Source organism: Grammomys surdaster, unplaced genomic scaffold (assembly GCF_004785775.1).
Source record: "Grammomys surdaster isolate TR1022 unplaced genomic scaffold, NIH_TR_1.0 516, whole genome shotgun sequence".
Taxonomy (NCBI): Eukaryota; Metazoa; Chordata; class Mammalia; order Rodentia; family Muridae; genus Grammomys; species Grammomys surdaster.
This window is the reverse complement of record NW_021604935.1, coordinates 541,897-560,723: the sequence shown is the minus strand read 5'-3', so window position 1 is coordinate 560,723 and position 18,827 is coordinate 541,897. Positions and strand designations below refer to the sequence as shown.

Here is an 18,827-nt window from a genome sequence, read left to right as displayed (position 1 = left end):
GTATTTGTAACCACTGAGCTATCTCTCCAGCCCAGATTTCTTTTCCTCTCTATTCAAGGTGCTGTGCAGAAGCATTTTGTTTTGATAAAATCTCATGCATCTCTTTTTGCTCTTGTCTATCCTTTTGGTGTCTTGGTGAAAGTCCCTTGCCAATGACAACACTTTGTTATCTAATTCAATGTTGGGTGTGTATCTCATAATTCTGACACGCAAAAAAAAAAATGATCTAAGTTTAAAAATAAAAGAATACATTTTCAGGTCTGGGGAGATGGCTCAGTAGGAAGAATGCTTCTATATGAATGGAAGACTAGTTTAAATCTTCAGCCCAAACATAAAAAACAAACAAAACAAAGAGGCAGCTCTATTTTGATCAACTCTGTGCAGTAGAAAGGCACTACGGAACTAGAGTACATGGCCCTTTCAATCCAGGCTTAGGTGGTTTGTAAATTAGGTAAGGAAATGTTTTAAGGGTCTAGGTTACTTATTAACCTGGGACAGCTACGGCACACAAACTAGATCAAGATTGTGCGGACACTTGCGCTCCCTAGCGTCCAGGAAGGAGCTCGGAAACATTGCCTAAGCCATAAACAGGAAGCGTAACCTAGGCTACGCGGGGCACCCTAGCCCAGCCCTCTCGGTTCCGGCCAAGTCCTGAGAGAGTGCCAATCAGACAGACGCTTCCGCACAGAGGCGGGACTTCCTCCTGCGGCGCGCACGTGTGCGTGGAGCCCCGCCCCGGAACTGCGTCCCGGAACTGCAGTACAGACGCTGCTGCAGTTCCGGGTCGGATCGACGCAGACGGCCCGGCGTGTGTGGTTACTGCGGTGGTGAGTTCTCTTTGTGGGTTCGGAGCGGAGCAGGCCCTGGTCGGCTGCGGAAGGGTTCCCGGGTGTCTCCGAAGCATAGTGCCTCACGGGTGTCCCCACAGACTTGGTTCCCGGTGGCTCACGCCTTGCTTTGGACATCAAGGCCCAGCAACCTCCCTTCAAGTTTCTATCGGTTGTAGTGCCCGTGGGACTCTCGCAGGCGGTACAGGTCACTCCCGCGCCCTATTTCTAGTGACGTTCCCTTCCCTTTGTCAAGGTGGGACCGAGGTGCGGTGGGGGTCGGGGGTCGCTTTGCGTCCCATGCCAGAGACTATCGGGCGAGCTTTGCCTGCGAGTCAGTCTGCTTCTCTCTACACAGACCGCCATGTTCAGCGGTTTTTGATGTGCGTCACTATTTTGTATTCAATGAAGATCCAGTGGGATAAATATCTCATTGTCTTCAAATTGTAGATAAGGAAACTGAGGCATAGAGTTGTTCAGCGGATACTCAGAGCTGGCAAGTGCAGGATCCAGATTTGAATCGAGTTTTACCTTATGCTCTCCACAATGTCCCTTTTCATTAAAAGAGGGCCAGTGTGGAGCCACTTCCATTCAGAGGAGACATGCATAACCCCCCTCCACACTTTAAAGACAGGGTCTTTTGTAGCCAAGGCTGGCTTTGAGCTCCTGATCTAGTTCCGTTCCTGAGGGCTGAATGCCCACTATGTACGGTTTTATTTACACAGTGCTGGGGGTGGAACCTAGGACTTAAGGGGTTTTAACCTATCTGGCCAAGGCCAGGATGATGGAAATGGCACTTGTCTTGTTCTACTAGGGAAGAAGAAAGCACACTATCTCAGGTTCATACTCCACGTTCAGAATGGCTTATGTAGATCAAGAGTCATTCGATCACCTCTTTTGATACTTTCAATTATTTTGTGTGCAGTGTAAAATTAGATATTATCACACCCCTCTCATTTAAAAAGATTATAACATAAATTCTGAGAGGACTAGGGAATATTGTTGAAGGTTGTACACAAATTAAGTGTTGGAGCTAGGATCCTTTTTTTTTTTTTTTTTTTTTTTTTTTGTTTTGGTTTTGGTTTTTCGAGACAGGGTTTCTCTGTGTAGTCCTGGCTGTCCTGGAACTCACTCTGTAGACCAGGCTAGCCTCGAACTCTTGAACTCAGAAATCCGCCTGCCTCTGCCTCCCAAGTGCTGGGATTAAAGGCGTGCGCCGCCACCACCCGGCTGGAGCTAGGATCCTAACCAGAGTTGGTTCATGTGTCCTTTACTCTGTTGCCTGTGACCCCTCTGCTCCAAGCCAAACTACCTATTCTGTGGGTGTGTTCCATTTTCTGAATGAGAACATCTTCTCTGTGTAAGTTAAACCATCTTCATGTCCTTGGCTGTTTGCAGGGTCTAGTACGTGTTAGGAAAGTGTGTGCTGTCCTAGAACCTGTGCTGCATAGTCACTACCACCCCCAAAACATTTCTTTTCAGCAACTATGAAGTTTAAGGAGGCAAAATCAAAGCCAGCAAGCCGTGGCACGTTTCAGAGGAAAGGCATCAAGGTTGTGGGGAAATGGAAGCAAGTGACGATCGACCCAGGTCTGTTTGCAGATGGACAGATGGACGACTTGGTGTGTTTTGAGGAACTGACAGATTACCGTTTAGTCAAGAATCCCTCCCGTTTGTTCTCAAATGAGGAGACCAAGAAGAGAAAGGCCCAGGCTGTTTCAGAAGAAGAAGAAGAGAAGGAGGAGGAGGAAGGAGAATCCAGTTCCCCAAAGAAGAAGATCAAACTGAAGAAGCAGAGAGATCCGGCTCTAGTTCCTGAAGGCAGTGCTGCCCAGGATGAATATGAAGTCAAAGCTTCTGAGCCAGAGGCTCGGGGAGAAGTCACTGTGTGTTCTGATCAAAAGGTAGGAGGAGCCACATCAGAAAGCCTGGCACAGGCTGTTCCAAGAAAGAAGAAAAACAAAGGGAAAAAAAAATTGGATACTTTTCAGAGCACTGCTCCCAAAGTGCCCAAAAAAGGGAAGACATGGATGGCTGAGGTGCACGACCAGAAGGCGGATGTGTCTGCCTGGAGGGACCTGTTTGTGCCCAAGGCTGTTCTCCGAGCACTCAGCTTTCTAGGCTTCTCGGCACCTACCCCAATCCAAGCTCTGACTTTGGCCCCTGCCATCCGTGACAAACTGGACATCCTTGGAGCTGCTGAGACAGGTAAGGGCTGTTCTGTCTGTCCCAGGTAGGAGAGCTTCTGTATCCAGTCTCTGGTTGCTCATAGGCTGGGAAACTGGGAGGGGGATTGTTGGGAATTCGGCCACAAAAGCCATGGAGGGAGTTGTACCCATCCAGCTCTGGGCTGCAATCTGACTTCCTGTACCCTCAATCTATCTCTGAGGCCCCATGTGGCCTATATATAGAGGCCAGAGGACAACTTGTGGGAGTCAGTTCACAACTCCCACCATGTAGGTCTTGAGAGTAACCTCAGTTGCTCAGGTTTAGTGGCACCAACTGAGCCATTTCACAAGCCCATTGGAGCTCTTTGAAGCTGAGGACTGCGACTGTTTTTCTTCCAGAGATGGTGTATTGCTTTTGTACGGGGCATTCTTACCTGTCAACTTCAGTATCTAGGAAGGATACCTTTCAGGTCCCCTAATAGATCTGCAGAACACAGATGAGATGGATGATGCTGAACCGTTTTCTATTTTTTTTTCCTGAACATTATAGATCGAACGTGTTTTATGTCTTGAGCATTCATGCTCTGTGGTCACACTTTCTGCAGATTGATATAACAGTAAAACTAACATTAACTTCTTTATAATTTCAGGGAAAGAACAGTCATTCTTATTGTAGTTCTTAGTAACCAATTCATGACTTTTTTTCTGTAAGTTGAGAATTTCCAGCTTTTCAACCAGAGAAAAACACTTTATGGCTTCTCTTCAGCCTGTCAGCCTTGAGCTGCTCACTGGGGTAACTCCTGTCAGGTGCTAGGACCCATGACTAAAGTAAGAACTGCCTGAATGTAAGCAGGACGTAAAGTCTGATAACTGAAGTCACTGAGTGACTAGCAGGTGGGTAACATTTATGGTGAGAAAACACGGGACAGAAGGAAGACGACCCGTGTCTTGTGTGGATGGAGCCAGGCAGCGCTGGAGTCCCCTGCTACTTGGAGTGATATATGGCTCGAGACTTTTGAAATACTTATTCATGGAATTGTCAGTTTAATAATTTTTTTGGACCATAATTAACCATGAGTAATTGAAATGCAGAAAGTAAAATGGCCGTTAAGGAGAAAACCTGTACTTCAGAGTCTCAGGTTGGGGTGTCCTGTTTGTTTTTACCCTTGGGTGCTGTGGGCTCCATATGCCTTCAGAGGTCAGTTTGAACACTTGTGCATAAAGAAAAACATGTTAAGATTTCTGAAAAGAGCGATTTATTTTATTCCCTTCTTCAGTGAAGAAGGTCTTAAGGACATGTGCTGTACAGATGTCTTCCCAGTACAAGACTGACTCTTCAGTCTTTTATGGTTTCCTCACTTGAGTGTCTGTTCTTTGTCTCTGGTGATTTCAGGTATAGTGCCAGCATACTGCACCTTTCCTTGACACCCAGGTGGAGGAAGCTGTGTAGAGTTCTGGTGCTTTGGGTTGGCCAGGGTGTTACATGGCTCTTTCAGGTTTCCTTATTTCTAAGCAAAAGTAGGGATTCCAAACATTGACGTGCACATCATGGATTCCTGGTGTTTTTGCTTTACTTCTAAGGAAGCGGGAAAACTCTGGCTTTTGCCATCCCGATGATTCACTCAGTGCTGCAGTGGCATAAGATGAAGGCTCCACCCATCCCAAGTAGCACTGGAATGCCACCGAGGGAGGCGAGGCTAGGAGCTGCAGCCCATCTCGGGTCACCTTGCAGGGATGGAACTGAATCTGGAGTGTTGCCTCAAGAGGCCAGAACTGAGACTGAAGCACAGCCCAGTGACTCTGGGGTCCAGGCCACACCCAAGACTAGCACCTCTGCCTCAGCCCGGGCACTGCTCTTCTGTGATGATGATGCTGGTGAAGGACCTTCTTCCTTAGTCGAGGAAAAGCCTGTCCCCAAGCAGAATGAGGACAGAGAAGAAAAGTTGGATGCAGAGCATGCTGGAAAGTTAAAACAGGAGTTGTGTGACCAAATTGCTGTTTATAAAGTACACCCAAGGCGTCCTCTGCTCGGACTGGTCCTGACTCCTACTCGAGAGCTGGCCATCCAGGTCAAACAGCACATTGATGCTGTGGCCAGGTTCACAGGTAAGATTTAGCGTCACTTAATAAATGTTTCTCAGCAGGACTCTGAATGCCAGGTGACAACAGTGAGAGTTGTGGCTTCTGTTCTAGGGGAGTGTGCTCATCTGCTGGAGTATTATATTAAGTCTTTTAGAAGTCAATCAATAGTTGTTCAGTTTCCTCAAGGGGACCAGATCTATAACATAGTTGCCAGTAACCAGATGTTTTAAGAACAAATTTGCTGATACCTGCCCTGAGGTAGAAGCTTAATTCTGTTCCTTGGGGAAAGGTTTTCACAGTGGTGTTTATCCTTTCAGAAGCCACATTGCACAGCTGAGGTCTTCCTCAAGTCCAAGGAACTTGCTCAAGTGCCTCAGCTGTGTCATCATGTGCATTCACTTCCATCCCCCGGCCCCAGAGCAGTTCTCTTAGAGAGAAGATAACACCAGACCCTAAAGGGCTCCTTACGGTGTGTCACAACATAAACATCCTTCCCAGCGCTGTGGTGTATCACTGCTCACCTCCAGAGCTCTGGAAATAACTGTGATCAGGTTCAAATCCAGCCTTTCTCTTGTGGTTAGGGCAGAGAATGGAAAGAAATGGCAAAGTAGACAGAGTCCCAACCACAAAATACAGACTGCTTGGTAAGCCCTCTTGGAGTCAGGCCAGACCAACTGTTGCAGCCTTTCCTTGGCATCGAAAGCTGTGCTAGTGACCATGCGCTGATCCGTAGGGCGAGCAGCCAGATGGAGTAACATTACCTGTCGTGTTCTCTCCTGTAGGGATTAATACAGCAATTTTAGTTGGTGGAATGTCCACACAGAAACAGCAAAGGATGCTGAACCGCCATCCTGAGATTGTGATTGCCACCCCTGGTCGGCTCTGGGAGTTAGTTAAAGAAAAACACCCTCATTTGAGTAACCTTCGGCAGCTCAGGTGAGAGGTGCCCCCTCCCCTGTCTCTCCTAACCATCTCTGAAGTGAGCCTGAGGTGACTGCATGGTTGGTGTGTGCAGTGCTTTCTCACTATTACAGAATCTCGTGGCCATCCAGGCCCTATTCTCAAAAACTAAGCGTGCATGAGAAGTTGGTGGGTGCCTGGTCGTGATGGCAGGGTGCTGTGTGCGCCATGGAGGAGAGCATGCGAGCGGGGTGGAAGCGGGATGTCCTAGAGCCCTTCCCTTCCCTGCAGGTGCCTGGTCATAGATGAGGCCGATCGGATGGTTGAGAAAGGCCATTTTGCTGAACTCTCTCAGCTGCTGGAGATGCTAAATGACTCCCACTACAACCCCAGTCGACAAACTCTGGTTTTTTCTGCCACATTAACCCTGGTACACCAAGCTCCTGCTCGAATCCTTCATAAGAAACACGTGAAGATGATGGATAAAACCGACAAACTTGACCTTCTCGTGCAGAAGATCGGCATGAGGGGCAAGCCAAAAGTCATCGACCTTACAAGGAACGAGGGTACAGTGGAGACACTGACAGAGACCAAGATCCACTGCGAGACGGAGGAGAAGGACCTATATCTCTACTATTTTCTCATGCAGTACCCAGGTCGGAGCCTGGTATTTGCCAACAGCATCTCCTGCATCAAACGCCTCTCTGGGCTCCTCAAGGTCTTGGATATCATGCCACTGACCCTGCATGCCTGCATGCACCAGAAGCAAAGGCTCAGAAACCTGGAGCAGTTTGCTCGTCTGGAAGAGTAAGTGAAGTCTGTCTCCAGAAGCCTTGAAACATGAGTCGCTGCTCAGGAGGGCAGGGGCCCGGGAACTAGAGACCTTAGCAGCAGAGGGCAGGCTGGCTCTTTTTTCCACCTTCTTAATTTTATTTCCGTGTTTGGCAAGGTCACTCATTCATTGTGTTTGTTTGCTATTAATGTTGTACAGAGACTGCCAGTAACTGGACAGCAGACTGTGCACCCAGTTAGTCTAACATCCTTGGGAAGCAGCAGAATAGGTTGTGCTTGAGAGAGCGCCCAGCCTCCAGAACCAGAGCATGTGAGAGCAGGTCCTCACTGGTCAAGTCAGTCAGTGTGGCTGCTTCATTGTCTCATACATAGCGTGACAGGTGTAGGATTACAAGAATGGAGTGACTGGGAACACTGTAGGGAAAGTGTGGGCAGTGCCACCCAGTGTGGCCTTTCAAAACCACAGTGCCCTGCTGCTGCTTATCACCGCTGCTCTTCTCACTTCGTAGATGATAGAGTGACCCTAGAAAAGTTCAGGTTACCCAAGCTCCTACAACGTGAAAGTGGCAGGCTGGGTCTCAGATATCTGTCAGAGCCCATGCCACACCTCTTCGTGTTTGCTCCTCTGCCTGTGGACCAATGATGCAGGGTGTGGGTATATGTTGTCTAGGGAAGAGTGAGGCAGTCTCTCAGGACGGAGGAGATAGTGAGAAGGTAGTAGGAGGCAAGGACAATGACCCAGAATGGGTGTGGCCTCACTTAATTCCCAGCACAGAACACAGCATGTGCTTGAGACAGTAATGACCCAGGTTTGGGGTCCTGATTCCACAACAGACTAGCCACGTGCACACCAAGGAAAATGAATCTCTCAGTCTCAGGTTCTTAATTGTAAAAGTGAGATACTATTACCACCTTACAGGGCTGTGGTGTGGAGTGCTTAGCAGGTGCTGAGCTAACTGATAACTGCTGCTGTTTGTAATTATGGATGTGCTTGTTTCCACACAGCTGTGTCCTCTTGGCAACAGATGTGGCAGCTCGGGGCCTGGATATTCCTAAAGTTCAGCATGTCATCCATTACCAGGTACAGCACTTACAGCCCCATCCCTGTCCTGCCCCCTGCAGTGAATGGGGAAGGTTAAAGCAAAAGTCGAGCAGAGGGGAGGAAGATTCCTCCTCGGGTTCCCTGTAACGTGTTCTCATTAGCATCTAGTGCCAGGGTTGCTCCTCTTCAAACACTTAGTGAGGGCCCTAGCAAGTAACCTTTCTCTTCAGGCTGCTTGATCTCGACAGATTAAAGTGGGATCTTAGTCTGTTTTCTGTTACTGTGACAGAATACCTTAAACATGGTAATTTTTAAAGAGGGTGTGCCTGTTGATTCTGGGGGCTGCAGAATCCAAGGGCATGTCACCAACATCTGCTCAGCTTCTGGTGGGAGCCTTGAGGTGGAAGGGCAAGCAGGTGGTAAACCTAAGGGAGTCATTCAGCTTTGGCTTGTGTCCCATGGTAATCCAGCCCCTGGAGAGCAAGAGCTCTATTCCTCTTTCTGTCCCATCCACTGACACCTCCCCCTAGGCCCCCCCCCCAACCCTGCTGCACTGTTACACTGAAGAGTTTAGCTTCAGCATGAGTTTTGGTGGGGACAGATGACAGCGGCAGTTTGTGGTTTAGGGTTGTTTGTTTGTTTGTTTGTTTTTCTGTTTATTTTAATTTTTATTGAAATAGATTTTTTTCATATAATACATTCTGATCACAGTTCTCCTCCTCTAGGTCATCCCAGATCTTTCCCACTTCCCCATCTTCCTTACCCACCCACATCTGTACCTTGTCTTTCTCTCTCATTACAAAATAGGCAACTAAACCAAACCAAAACAAAGCACACAAGCCAGAGTGGAACTATATAACACACAACCAGAAAAAAAAAAAAGTCAAAGCTAAAACACAGGAAACACATACAGATGCAGAGGCACACATACTCATATACCCAAAAATCTCATAAAACACAAACTCAGGAGCCATACCATAGAAACAAAGACCTGTAAAGGGGGGGAGGGGAGCCTAAATAAAGCATTATGCTTGCAGAAAGAAGAAATCTCTGAAAAGACCATGGAGTTCATTTTGTGTGGCCATACACTACTGTGCATGGGGCTGCCCCTAAGTGTGGTTTGTATACCCAGTGAGACTCTGCTGGAGAACACTAATTTTTCCTTTGTCAGGGGTTGTCAATTGAAGATACCTCTGGGTTAGAGATGGGGGCTTGTATTCACCCCCTCTTCTCAGCTCTGGGACCCCACCTGGCTTAGAAGGCGCTGTGCATGCTGCTTCAGTCTCTTGAGTTCATCTGTGTGTCAGTCCCGCTATGTCCAGAAGGCTGCATTTCCTTGGTGTCCTCCATCCCTACTGACTTAACAATCTTTTCGTTTTTCTTCTTCAATCCTGAGAGGAGGAATTTGATGGAGACATCTCATTTAAGGCAGAATGTTCCAACATCTGTCTCTGCACATTGTCCAGTTGTGTGTCTCTGTTTTTGTTCCTGTCTACTTCAGGAGAAAGCTGCTTTGATAATAGCTGAGCACGACACTGCTCTATGAGTACAGGAGGATGTTATTCAAGAGTCATTTAGCTGCTCTGTTCCTTTAACAAAATAGTAGTATTTGGTTCCCCAGGCATATGTCCTGTCTGATTTCAGTTTCTTGGCCGCCTAGCAGTGTCAGACATGGGTTCCTTCTCAGGGTGAGGCCTTGATTCTAGTCAGATGTGGGCTGGTCACTCCCACAGCATTTGTGCCACTATTACACTAGCGTTATCTTGCAGACAGGTGTAGATTGAAGGGTTTGTAACTGGGTTGCTAATTACCTTTCTCTTTTGGTAACTGGTAGAGTACCTTCTAGTACCATGAACATTAGTCCACATAAACACTAGTCCATAGGGATTCTTGTAGTTCTAGGTAGATTCTAGGTAGGCACCAGCTCAACTTCTCCATGTTCAGTGAGTTATGTACATGTTGTCTTCAGTAGAAGGGCTTTACCATCAGTTTGTGGAGAGTAACAGTTAGCTTGGCAATAGCCCGCCTTTTGGAAAGGGGTAAGTGGCTAGTCTGGTATACAAGGGTGATGTAGTTAAGACTTCCCTTGGCTAAATCCTGGCCATGTGACCTTCAAAAAATAGTCTCTGTCCCTTGGATTTCCTCATTTTATAAATGACAGTGTAGTGCATCTCCGAGTTAGTAAGGCACATATGTAAAGACCTTGGTTGGTATCTTAAGGTTTTACTGCTGTGAACAGACACCATGACCAAGACAGTTCTTATAAGGACAACATTTAATTAGGGCTGGCTTACAGATTCAGAGGTAGAGTCTAGTATCATCAAGGTGGGAACATGGCAGCATCCAGGCAGGCATGGTGCGGGAAGAGCTGAGAGTTCTGCATCTTCATCTGAAGGCTGATAGCAGAATACTTCCAGGCAGCTAGGATGCGGGTCTTAAAGCCCACACCCACAGTGACACACCTGCTCCAACAAGGCCACACCTAATAGTGCCGCTCCTTAGGCCAAGCATATTCAAACCATGACATTCCGCTCCCTGGCACCATAGGCTTCTTCAAACATGTGAGTCTATGGGGCCATATCTGCCGTAGCATAATAAAAAAGTATATTTAGTTCAACTTCCAAAGTCCCCATAGTTTATAGCAGTATCAAAAATGTTAAAAGTAGCAGTGGTCACACATGCCTTTAATCCCAGCACTTGGGAGGCAGAGGCAGGTGGGTTTCTGAGTTCGAGGCCAGCCTGGTCTACAGAGTGAGTTCCAGGACAGCCAGGGCTACACAGAGAAACCCTGTCTCGAAAGGAAAAAAAAAAGTTAAGAGTCCAACATTCAGTCTCTTCTGAGCTCCATTCAATCACTTAACTGTAATCCCCGAATTAAGACAGGAAACCAGCTGGGCAAACTCCAAACTCCATGGCTGATGTCCCCATGGCTGATGTCAAAGCAGTTTTCAGATTTCCAAGTCCTTTTTCGTCTTTATTGGCTGCAATGAATTTTTTTCTCCTGGGCTGGTTCTACTCTGTAGAGCAAGGTAGCAGCTTTCTCAGCAGATAGCCCATGGCTCTGGCATCCCAAATATTTTGGGGTCTCCAAGGCAACTTCAGTGTTACAGCTTCTTGTTTCAATGTTTGGGATCCACACATGATCTTCTGGGCTCCTCCAAGGGGCTGGCATCACTTCTCCAGCTCTGCCCTCTGTAGCACTCTAAGCTCAGGTTGAGCCACTCCACTGCTGCTGCTGTGTTTGGTGATCACCCAATGGTACTGGCATCTCCAATACACTGGGGTCTTCCGCTGCAACTAGGCTTCACCAGTAGCCTCTCATAAGATCTCTTCATGGTGAGAAGCCTCAGCTCCTTTGCATGACCCCTTCAGTCCTGGGCCATCAACTACAACTGAGGCTGTACCTTCACCAATGGCCTTCCATGGCCTCTCACAATGCCAGCCTCAGCTGTTCTTCATGACCCCGTCATGCCTTCAAAACCAGTACCACCTGGGTGACTCTTACACATTACCAAGTACAGCTACAACAGGAGAAACAACCTTGGCTATCTCTGGAACACAGTTTCTTTGTGCTCTCAGAAAACACTTCCCAGAGAATTTCACCTCAGTGATGCTGGTCTCTTCTTAATCACCGCTAATTTCTTAGCTCCAGCTAACCAGCATCAATTGTCCCAGTAGCCCCTTCTACTCTGGACTCTAAAGCCAGAGTCACATGGCCAAAGCTGCCAAGTTCTGCTGCTTGTTGGGACTGGAACATGGCCCTCTCGTTCTGTTATATTATCACTAACTTTCTGTTTTCCAACTCCTTCACTGCCTAGGCTTGGCTGTCTATAGATTGACCTTGAACTCAGAGATCTGCAGGCCTGTCTCCTAAATACTGGGATTAAAGGTGTGGTCCACCAAGCCTGGATTTAAGATTTTCTTCACCTAGAACTTGCTCTGTTCTAGGGTGGCCTTGAGCTCAGAGTTTGGGTTTATCTCCTGGGATTAAAGACTTGTACTACCATACCTAGACCTAAACTTTGCTGGGTGGGATCTTCCCCCAAGGTCACCACTCCCTTAATTTGATTTAATATCCTTGAACATGGGATTCAGCTCCATTTCACTTCCTGGTGCCCCTTTAATACTTGAACCATATATTTTATATTTTTCCTTTCTAAGTTTGCTATGTTTATTCAAAATGTTCTTCCTGAGACTTAACCAAGGAACAAAGTCTATGATGGATGTTTCTGAGACTTCCTTTGTCAACGCAGTTAACAAAAGTCTCTTCACCTTAGCCTCAGGCTGACTCTTCACACAGGGGCAAAAGGCAGCCATGTACTTCACCAAAATACCACAAACACAGCCTCCAGGCCACAGACTGAACTTCTTTTCCACTGAAACCTCTTTGGCCAGGTGTGCACAGCTTAAATTACACTTAGTAACAAAGTCTTCCATATTCCTGCTAAGATAGCCCATTAAGCCCCATTTAAAACATTCCACTGCTTTCCAAAACCAAAGTCCCAAAATCCACATTCTTCCAAACAAAAGCATGGTCAGGCCTATCACAGCAGTACCCCAGTCCCTGGTACCAACTTCTGTCTTAGTTAAGGTTTTATTGAGGTGAAGAGGCACCATGACCAAGACAACTCTTATAAGGACAACATTTAATTGGGGCTGGCTTTACAGGTTCAGAGGTTCAGTCCATTATCATCAAGGAGGGAACATGGCGGCATCCAGGCAGGCATGGTATAGAAGAAACTGAGAGTTCTGCATCTTCATCTGAAGGCTGCTAGCAGAATACTGACTTCCAGGCAGCTAGGATGAGGGTCTCAAATCCCACACCCACAGGAACACACCTACTCCAACAAGGCTACATCTCCTAGTAGTGCCACTTGTTGGGCCAAGCATACTCAAACCATTAGGCAGCCAAATTGGAAACAATGACTACATGTTCCAGGTCAGTAGTAGCAGTAACATTAGTGATTGTGAAAAGCCAACAGTAGCATGTAGTTGTAGCTGGGCACATGGGCTCCAGATCCTGCTGCCAGGAATTGAACACGACTCTGATGCTTTAGTATTGATAGCTTTGGGCAGGTGAGAGCCCTCCCCAACTCAGGCCATGTCAGCTGTGGTGTGGTTTCACATAATTTATATCTGCTTTGCATCCTCCTAAATATTCATAAGGGATGCTGTGATTGTTATCAGAAACTGACAGTCAGATTTAAAACACAAAGCCCCCTTCACACCCTGAAGTATGTGTTCTAGCAGCCAGTTAAGGCAGCGGGTAGGGGTACAGATCACCTCACTGCTGGCAAGGAAGTTCCAACACTTGATGCTCCATCTGTGGCTCTCCACACACGCTGACAGGTACTTTGACCATTCATTTCAGTGCCATTATCTGTAAGCTGGAAGCAACTGCCACAGCTGCCCTGCCCCATAGGGTTGTTTTGGGGATGGAGTTGAGTGGATGGTGGCACCTACCACAGTGTAATGTGGAAAGCCTGGCGTCTAGTAGAATGGTTTTTAGTAGTTTTCGTTTTTAATTCCATTGCTTTTAACATCTTTTGAGGGCATAGATTTCAGAGTAGCATGTTTCTAGAACTGAGGGACTGGGTCTGTTGTAGAAGATACCAGGTCCATACAGTATAGTCCCGCCCCTAGGAAGGTGCTACATCCTGTAGAGGAAAAGTGAGATGCGACCACCGCCGTAATGTGAGGCAGGAAGTAGTGGAAAATGTTCACATGTAATACAATTTGAAAGGGTGCTGAGTGCTTTCAAGAAGATGCTGGCATTCCAGGATGGGGAGATTGGGATATGCAGAGGGGACAGGGAGTGTGTAGAGGGAGGCATGACTGGGATATGTCTTAGGGTTCTTCTGCTGTGGTAAACACCATGGCCAAAAGCAGCTTGGGAAGGAAAGGGTTTGTTTCACCTTACAGCTTATAGTTGAAGGGAAGTTGGGGCAGGAACTGAAGATGAGACCATGGAGGAGTGCTGCTTATTGGCTTGCTCCTCATGGTTTGCTCAGTTTGCCCCCACCTGTCCAGGAGGGCAGCAGCTACAATGTTATCACTGAGAGGCTGGGCCCTCTCACAGCAGTCATTAATAAAGAAAATGCCCCACAGGCTGGTCTACAGGCCTTTTAATCTGATGGCAGCATTTTCTCAGTGGAGGGTTTCACTTCCCAGATGACTCTAACTTGTATCAAATTGAGAAAAACTAACAAACACAGGGTTTATAACCTGGAGTGAGAAGAGGACTTTGTTGAGAAAGGAGGACCTGAGTGGTTGCTAAGCCAGCAGAGTCAGTGGGGAGGGGGTGGCTCTTGATGCTCTAAGATGAAGATTGGTAAATCTCCTTTCTAGTCTCATGGTGCGCGGTTCATAGTGACACTGAGGCTGCTGCACTTCATTGGTGGTGAGTGCTGGAGGGGTCGGGGAAGAGGAGCACCAGGGCCCGTGCCACGCTGTCTGTGGACAGCACGCCTGCCATAGAGGTTGTCCTGGGTCAACATGGTCTCTGAATCCTGTCTCCCACATTGAGTTGGATAACCTAGAGGAAGTGGTGGATCTGAGTGTACTTTAGTTTCCTAGTTTATAATATGTAGACAGTGATAAAAAGTATTTCATCTGTCTAGCATAATACTGTCTTCATTACATTTCTGTTGCTGTGGTAAAACAGTGTGACCAAGGCAGGGTAGAGAAGAAATAATGTATTTGGCTCCTGTTCCAGAGAGTGTGCGCTCATGATGAGGGGTAGGGAGCTAACAGGTGGGTGGAGCCGCAGCTGAGAGCTCTGTTGCAAATATGAAGCAGGGAGAGTGCACTGGAAATGGTACCCAGCTTTTGTGAGCTCAAAGCCTGCCAGCAGTGACACTTCCTTCAGCAAGGTGACACCTCCTAGGCCTCAAAAAAAAGAAAGAAAAGAAAAAACAGTTGCCAGTTGGGAACCACGTAAGGGTTCAAATGCCTGAAACTTAACAGGGAGTATCTCATTCACACCACCACATACGACATGTTTTGTGGTTGGTTGGCCTAAAGCAGTCACTCTGTAACTGTTGGTTATAAATGTATTGTCACCGATCATCCAGAGCTGAAGACTATGTGGAGTTTCAGAGTGGAGACTCAGACAGTGTTGGTCCAGGGGGAGCGACTGATGAGAAGAGATGGGGGCAGAGCCTGCACAGTGGACAGTCTGTGTGTCAGCATGAAGGGCTAGGTTGGTCCACGGTGCTAGAGAGATTTCGGTTCCGCAGAGAGCAGAGCCAGTTTTGTGTGTGCTCCTGAGAGAAAGAGCAGTTTTGGGCACTGTGTGTGTGCTAACCCTTGTGGCTGCTTTGGCAGGTGCCTCGCACCTCTGAGATTTACATCCACCGAAGCGGTCGGACTGCTCGTGCTACCAGCGAAGGCCTCAGCCTGATGCTGATTGGGCCTGAGGATGTGATCAACTTCAAGAAGATTTACAAAACTCTCAAGAAAGACGAGGACATCCCTCTGTTCCCAGTGCAGTCAAAGTACATGGATGTGGTCAAGGTAAAAAGTTAAACTCCAGTGTCCTGCCTCCTCACAGAGCACCTTACACTAGGGAACTGAGAAATGGTTCTGCCGATGGCTAGACAGCGGCTTTTGTTAAAAGGCTGCAAATGCCAGACCTGAGAGAAAAGCAGAAAGGGGGAGTGACAGAGAAGTGTGTGTTGTGTCCCTCATTCACTTTGATATCTGGTCCTGAAATCTCTACCTGCTTCTGCTCCAGCAGACAGCACAGTGAGCCCAGCCATAGAGACAACTGTCAGAGAGCTGGGGACAGCAAGGTAAATGCTGATGTCTTCGTGACGCTGACGCAGAGACAGTCAGACTTGCTTTCTACATCTGTATGAACTCAGGAACATTCACTGATTGCTGTGTACCCCAGGCCCCAGTGTATCAGGGACTAATATGGGGTAGTTTTCCTGAGGTTCACCAGTGTGTGTCTAGGGTAAGCCCACGGCACAGCGAGGTGTCCGTGGAGCACTGGGCCTGATAGGTGTGTGGCTGTGATGTGGGAGCAGAGCCTTCATCCTATTGCAGAGATAAAGAAGGGCGAAGAGGAGCTAGAGTTACAGGCTTGAGGGTGTGAAAACAAGGAGCAATTTAAGGGTGTGTGACCACTTTGGCAAGAATGTTAGTTGTGTGAGGATCTGGATGGGGCTAGTAGAAGGTGGGATTGTAGAGAATCCCTGGTAAGGCTACTGGGGCCACCCCTTCGTTATCCGTACTCCACTGCACATGCTCTCTCCATGTCAGGATGAGCGGAGCATTATGTTACTGCAGTGTGTGTGACCTCAGGACCGAGGAGAAGGAGGATTGAGGGAAGGGGAGACAAGCTCACTCTGGGCCACAGATACGTTGGCACCTGGGACAGAGCTTTAAGGAAGTGCAAGCATGTTTCAGTGGTTGTGATTGTCACCTGGGCTGTTAGCAAGAACATGGGCCAGGGTTTCAGTAGAATCTGCATTGTTTCTCACGGGTAATTGATCACATTGCAGTTTAAGAACTGTTCAGTAAAGCTTGCTGAGAGGCCTAGACCCTCTATCAGAGGAATATTTTGTGTTACTGCCCCCTCAGGAGCGAATCCGTCTAGCCCGACAGATTGAAAAAGCTGAATACCGGAACTTCCAGGCTTGTCTACACAACTCATGGATCGAACAAGCGGCAGCAGCCCTCGAGATTGAGCTAGAAGAAGAGATGTACAAAGGTGCGCCTGGGCAGGGTGTTTGTTTTCCCTTTAGCTTTTACCTGGTTGAGACCATCCTTACTTCTGTGATCCCGTCAGGAACAGTAAGGTGCCCTTGTCTTGTCTTATGGCTGCTTATTCTGTATGGGCCAAATGCCTCGGGCCTTTCTGTCTGTCTGACTGCCTCATGCGGACAGCCCTTGGACTCTATGACTAGGAGCAGATCACAGTCAGGAGATATAGATATATATCCTTGTTAATGCAGCCTGTCCTTTTACTGTACGATTAGCCTTTCTGCTATGCGTCTTCGTTCATCTGTAAGACAGGTAATAAACTCCCTGTAGAGGAGACTAAACTAGAGACACTTAATGCTTGAACAATAGGAATATATGACACTGCTAAGTCATTGTTATCATGGTAGTTAATGTTGAACACACAGACCCTCCATGTCTCATTTAACTTCTCCAGTTTCTCGGCATGAATTGAGTAGGAGCTATTGTCCTTTGATGTGAGGGATAAAGAGGAATAAAGAGTTCAGAGAGACAGGTAGTAGTAGACTTGCCTTTAGTCCCAGCAGAGACAGATAGATCTCTGTGAGTTCAAGGCCAGCCTGGTCTACAGAGCTAGTTTCAGGACAACCAGGGCTACTTAGAGAACCCTATCTCAGAAAAAAGAAAGAGGGGGAGGGGGATGGCTCAAGAGAGAAGGAATTTGTACATCAGAACAGCTCTACCACCAGGCATTGCCTAAACCGTCTTCTGTGTGTGAGCCAGCAGCCAAGGAAGAGGCCAGGGGTGAGGGGCTGCATGGCCCTGCATAGCAAAGCTGAAAACCACATCTGGGGCCTATGATAGCAGTTATAGCTGGTGCCTCTTCCATTCCAGCAGCGCAGTCAGCTGAAGTGGTGACTTCTCAGTGCCCACTGAGCAAGTTCCCAGGCAGACTGCTGCTCAGTGTAGGAGCCAGGAGTTTGCCAACAGTGTGCTCCTCCTTGCAGCTCAGGTCTGGGCGCAAGTAGAGATGTGAGGCTCTACCTTTCCTAGCTGAGGTCAGGCTTGAATGGAGACTTGGATGGTGTCCACCTCTGCGTGCACTCACAGCATTGGTGAGCTACTGGAGAGACAGGCTGCACTGTCTCCCAAGGAATTTATGGTCCTCATAACCCAGGAGACAGGTTGTAGCTAAGGGGTAGGACAACAGACTTCAATCAGATGTGAGTTCTGATCTCTGACAGTTTGCTCTGTGACCGTTATGTGACTCTAACCCTCACTTGCTTTACTTGTAAATAGAGGAGTTTCTGTCTTTACTGGTTTTCTGAACAGTGAAGGGGGGTGGTTTAGCCTTCTAAACAGGAGTTATCCACTTAGGGTTCTGAACTGCAAGCCAGCATTTAGTCTGAGGAAAGTATTTCTGTGTAAACATGATCTTATACTTGTGTGTTTCAAGGAGGAAAAGCTGACCAGCAGGAAGAGCGTCGGCGGCAGAAGCAGATGAAGATTCTGAAGCAGGAACTACGCCATCTGCTCTCGCAGCCACTCTTCCAGGAGAACCTGAAGACCAAATACCCCACACAGTCTGGCAGGCCGCCGCCGCAGCCAGCGCTGGCCCCAAGGAATGTGGAGTCTGCACTGAGCTGCCTCTCCAGGCAAAAGAGGAGGAGGAGGAAGAAGAAGCCAAAAGAACATCAGGCACCATCACAGCCAAGTCCAAGCACAGGCTAATTGCCCAGTCAGTGTGGTGACTGTTCAGTGATACCCTCCAGTTGTCTGTAAAAGCCTTCCACTCCTTGCCTTTCACTCCACCATCCACTGGGCAAACCTCCCGCTCTTCCATCCTTTAGCAGGAAAGACCTCCCGCGCGTGTTGTGGAGTTAGGTGTGGTAGGTGGCGCTGTTTGTCTGTATCTGTGTCTGCAGGCTTCTTGTGCTCACCTTTTCCAAATTAAACCAAGTAGGAGTCAGACAAAGACATCCTGAGGGTGCCGCAGTGTTTATCATTGACTGAGAGTTCCCTTGACAGGGGAAATGGTGTCATAGGACCCTGGCCATGTGTCACTATATCATATTACTGTCCCTGTCCTCCCCCACAGCATACAATAGCAGCTCCTTTGCTCTGTCACACTACCCCCTGCACCTTACCTAAGCTGTCCTGGAAGGTGGACAGGGAAGGCCTTGCAGGTTGAGACCACTCTCAGCTCACAAAGCTTTCACAAATCTGCAGAGTCAAGAGTGTACAAGACCTGGCCCAGGCTCCTGGACATGAATCCATGTGCTCTTTTGTCCCAGCTTTGTTGTTAAACAGACTTGTCAGTCTGTTGTTTTG

At 47.8% G+C, this 18,827-nt stretch overlaps 1 protein-coding gene across 2 annotated transcripts; it reads left to right on the top strand.

Moving 5' to 3' along the window:
• Positions 1-764: 764 nt before the first annotated feature.
• Positions 765-18,475, top strand: Ddx24 (DEAD-box helicase 24). 2 transcript variants are annotated; one of them, XM_028781714.1, is made up of 9 exons: positions 765-827; positions 2,310-3,035; positions 4,577-5,101; positions 5,860-6,013; positions 6,269-6,784; positions 7,775-7,850; positions 15,138-15,326; positions 16,398-16,527; positions 17,953-18,475. In XM_028781714.1, exons 2-9 carry the CDS (start codon positions 2,315-2,317, stop codon positions 18,225-18,227), a joined length of 2,586 nt encoding a protein of 861 aa, XP_028637547.1. In that variant the 5' UTR covers positions 765-827; positions 2,310-2,314; the 3' UTR covers positions 18,228-18,475. The 2 variants fall into 2 exon arrangements, with proteins under 2 accessions (XP_028637547.1, XP_028637548.1); XM_028781715.1 differs by having other exon boundaries at positions 765-1,035.
• The last annotated feature ends 352 nt before the right edge of the window (positions 18,476-18,827 follow it).

Bases quoted from the DNA above. Each gene is read 5' to 3' on its own strand.
- Ddx24 (XM_028781714.1), top strand. From the start codon at position 2,315: ATGAAGTTTAAGGAGGCAAAATCAAAGCCAGCAAGCCGTGGCACGTTT. The intron at 15,327-16,397 runs GTAAAAAGTTAA...CTGCCCCCTCAG, and splicing joins AGTACATGGATGTGGTCAAG to GAGCGAATCCGTCTAGCCCG. The intron at 16,528-17,952 runs GTGCGCCTGGGC...GTGTGTTTCAAG, and splicing joins AGAAGAAGAGATGTACAAAG to GAGGAAAAGCTGACCAGCAG.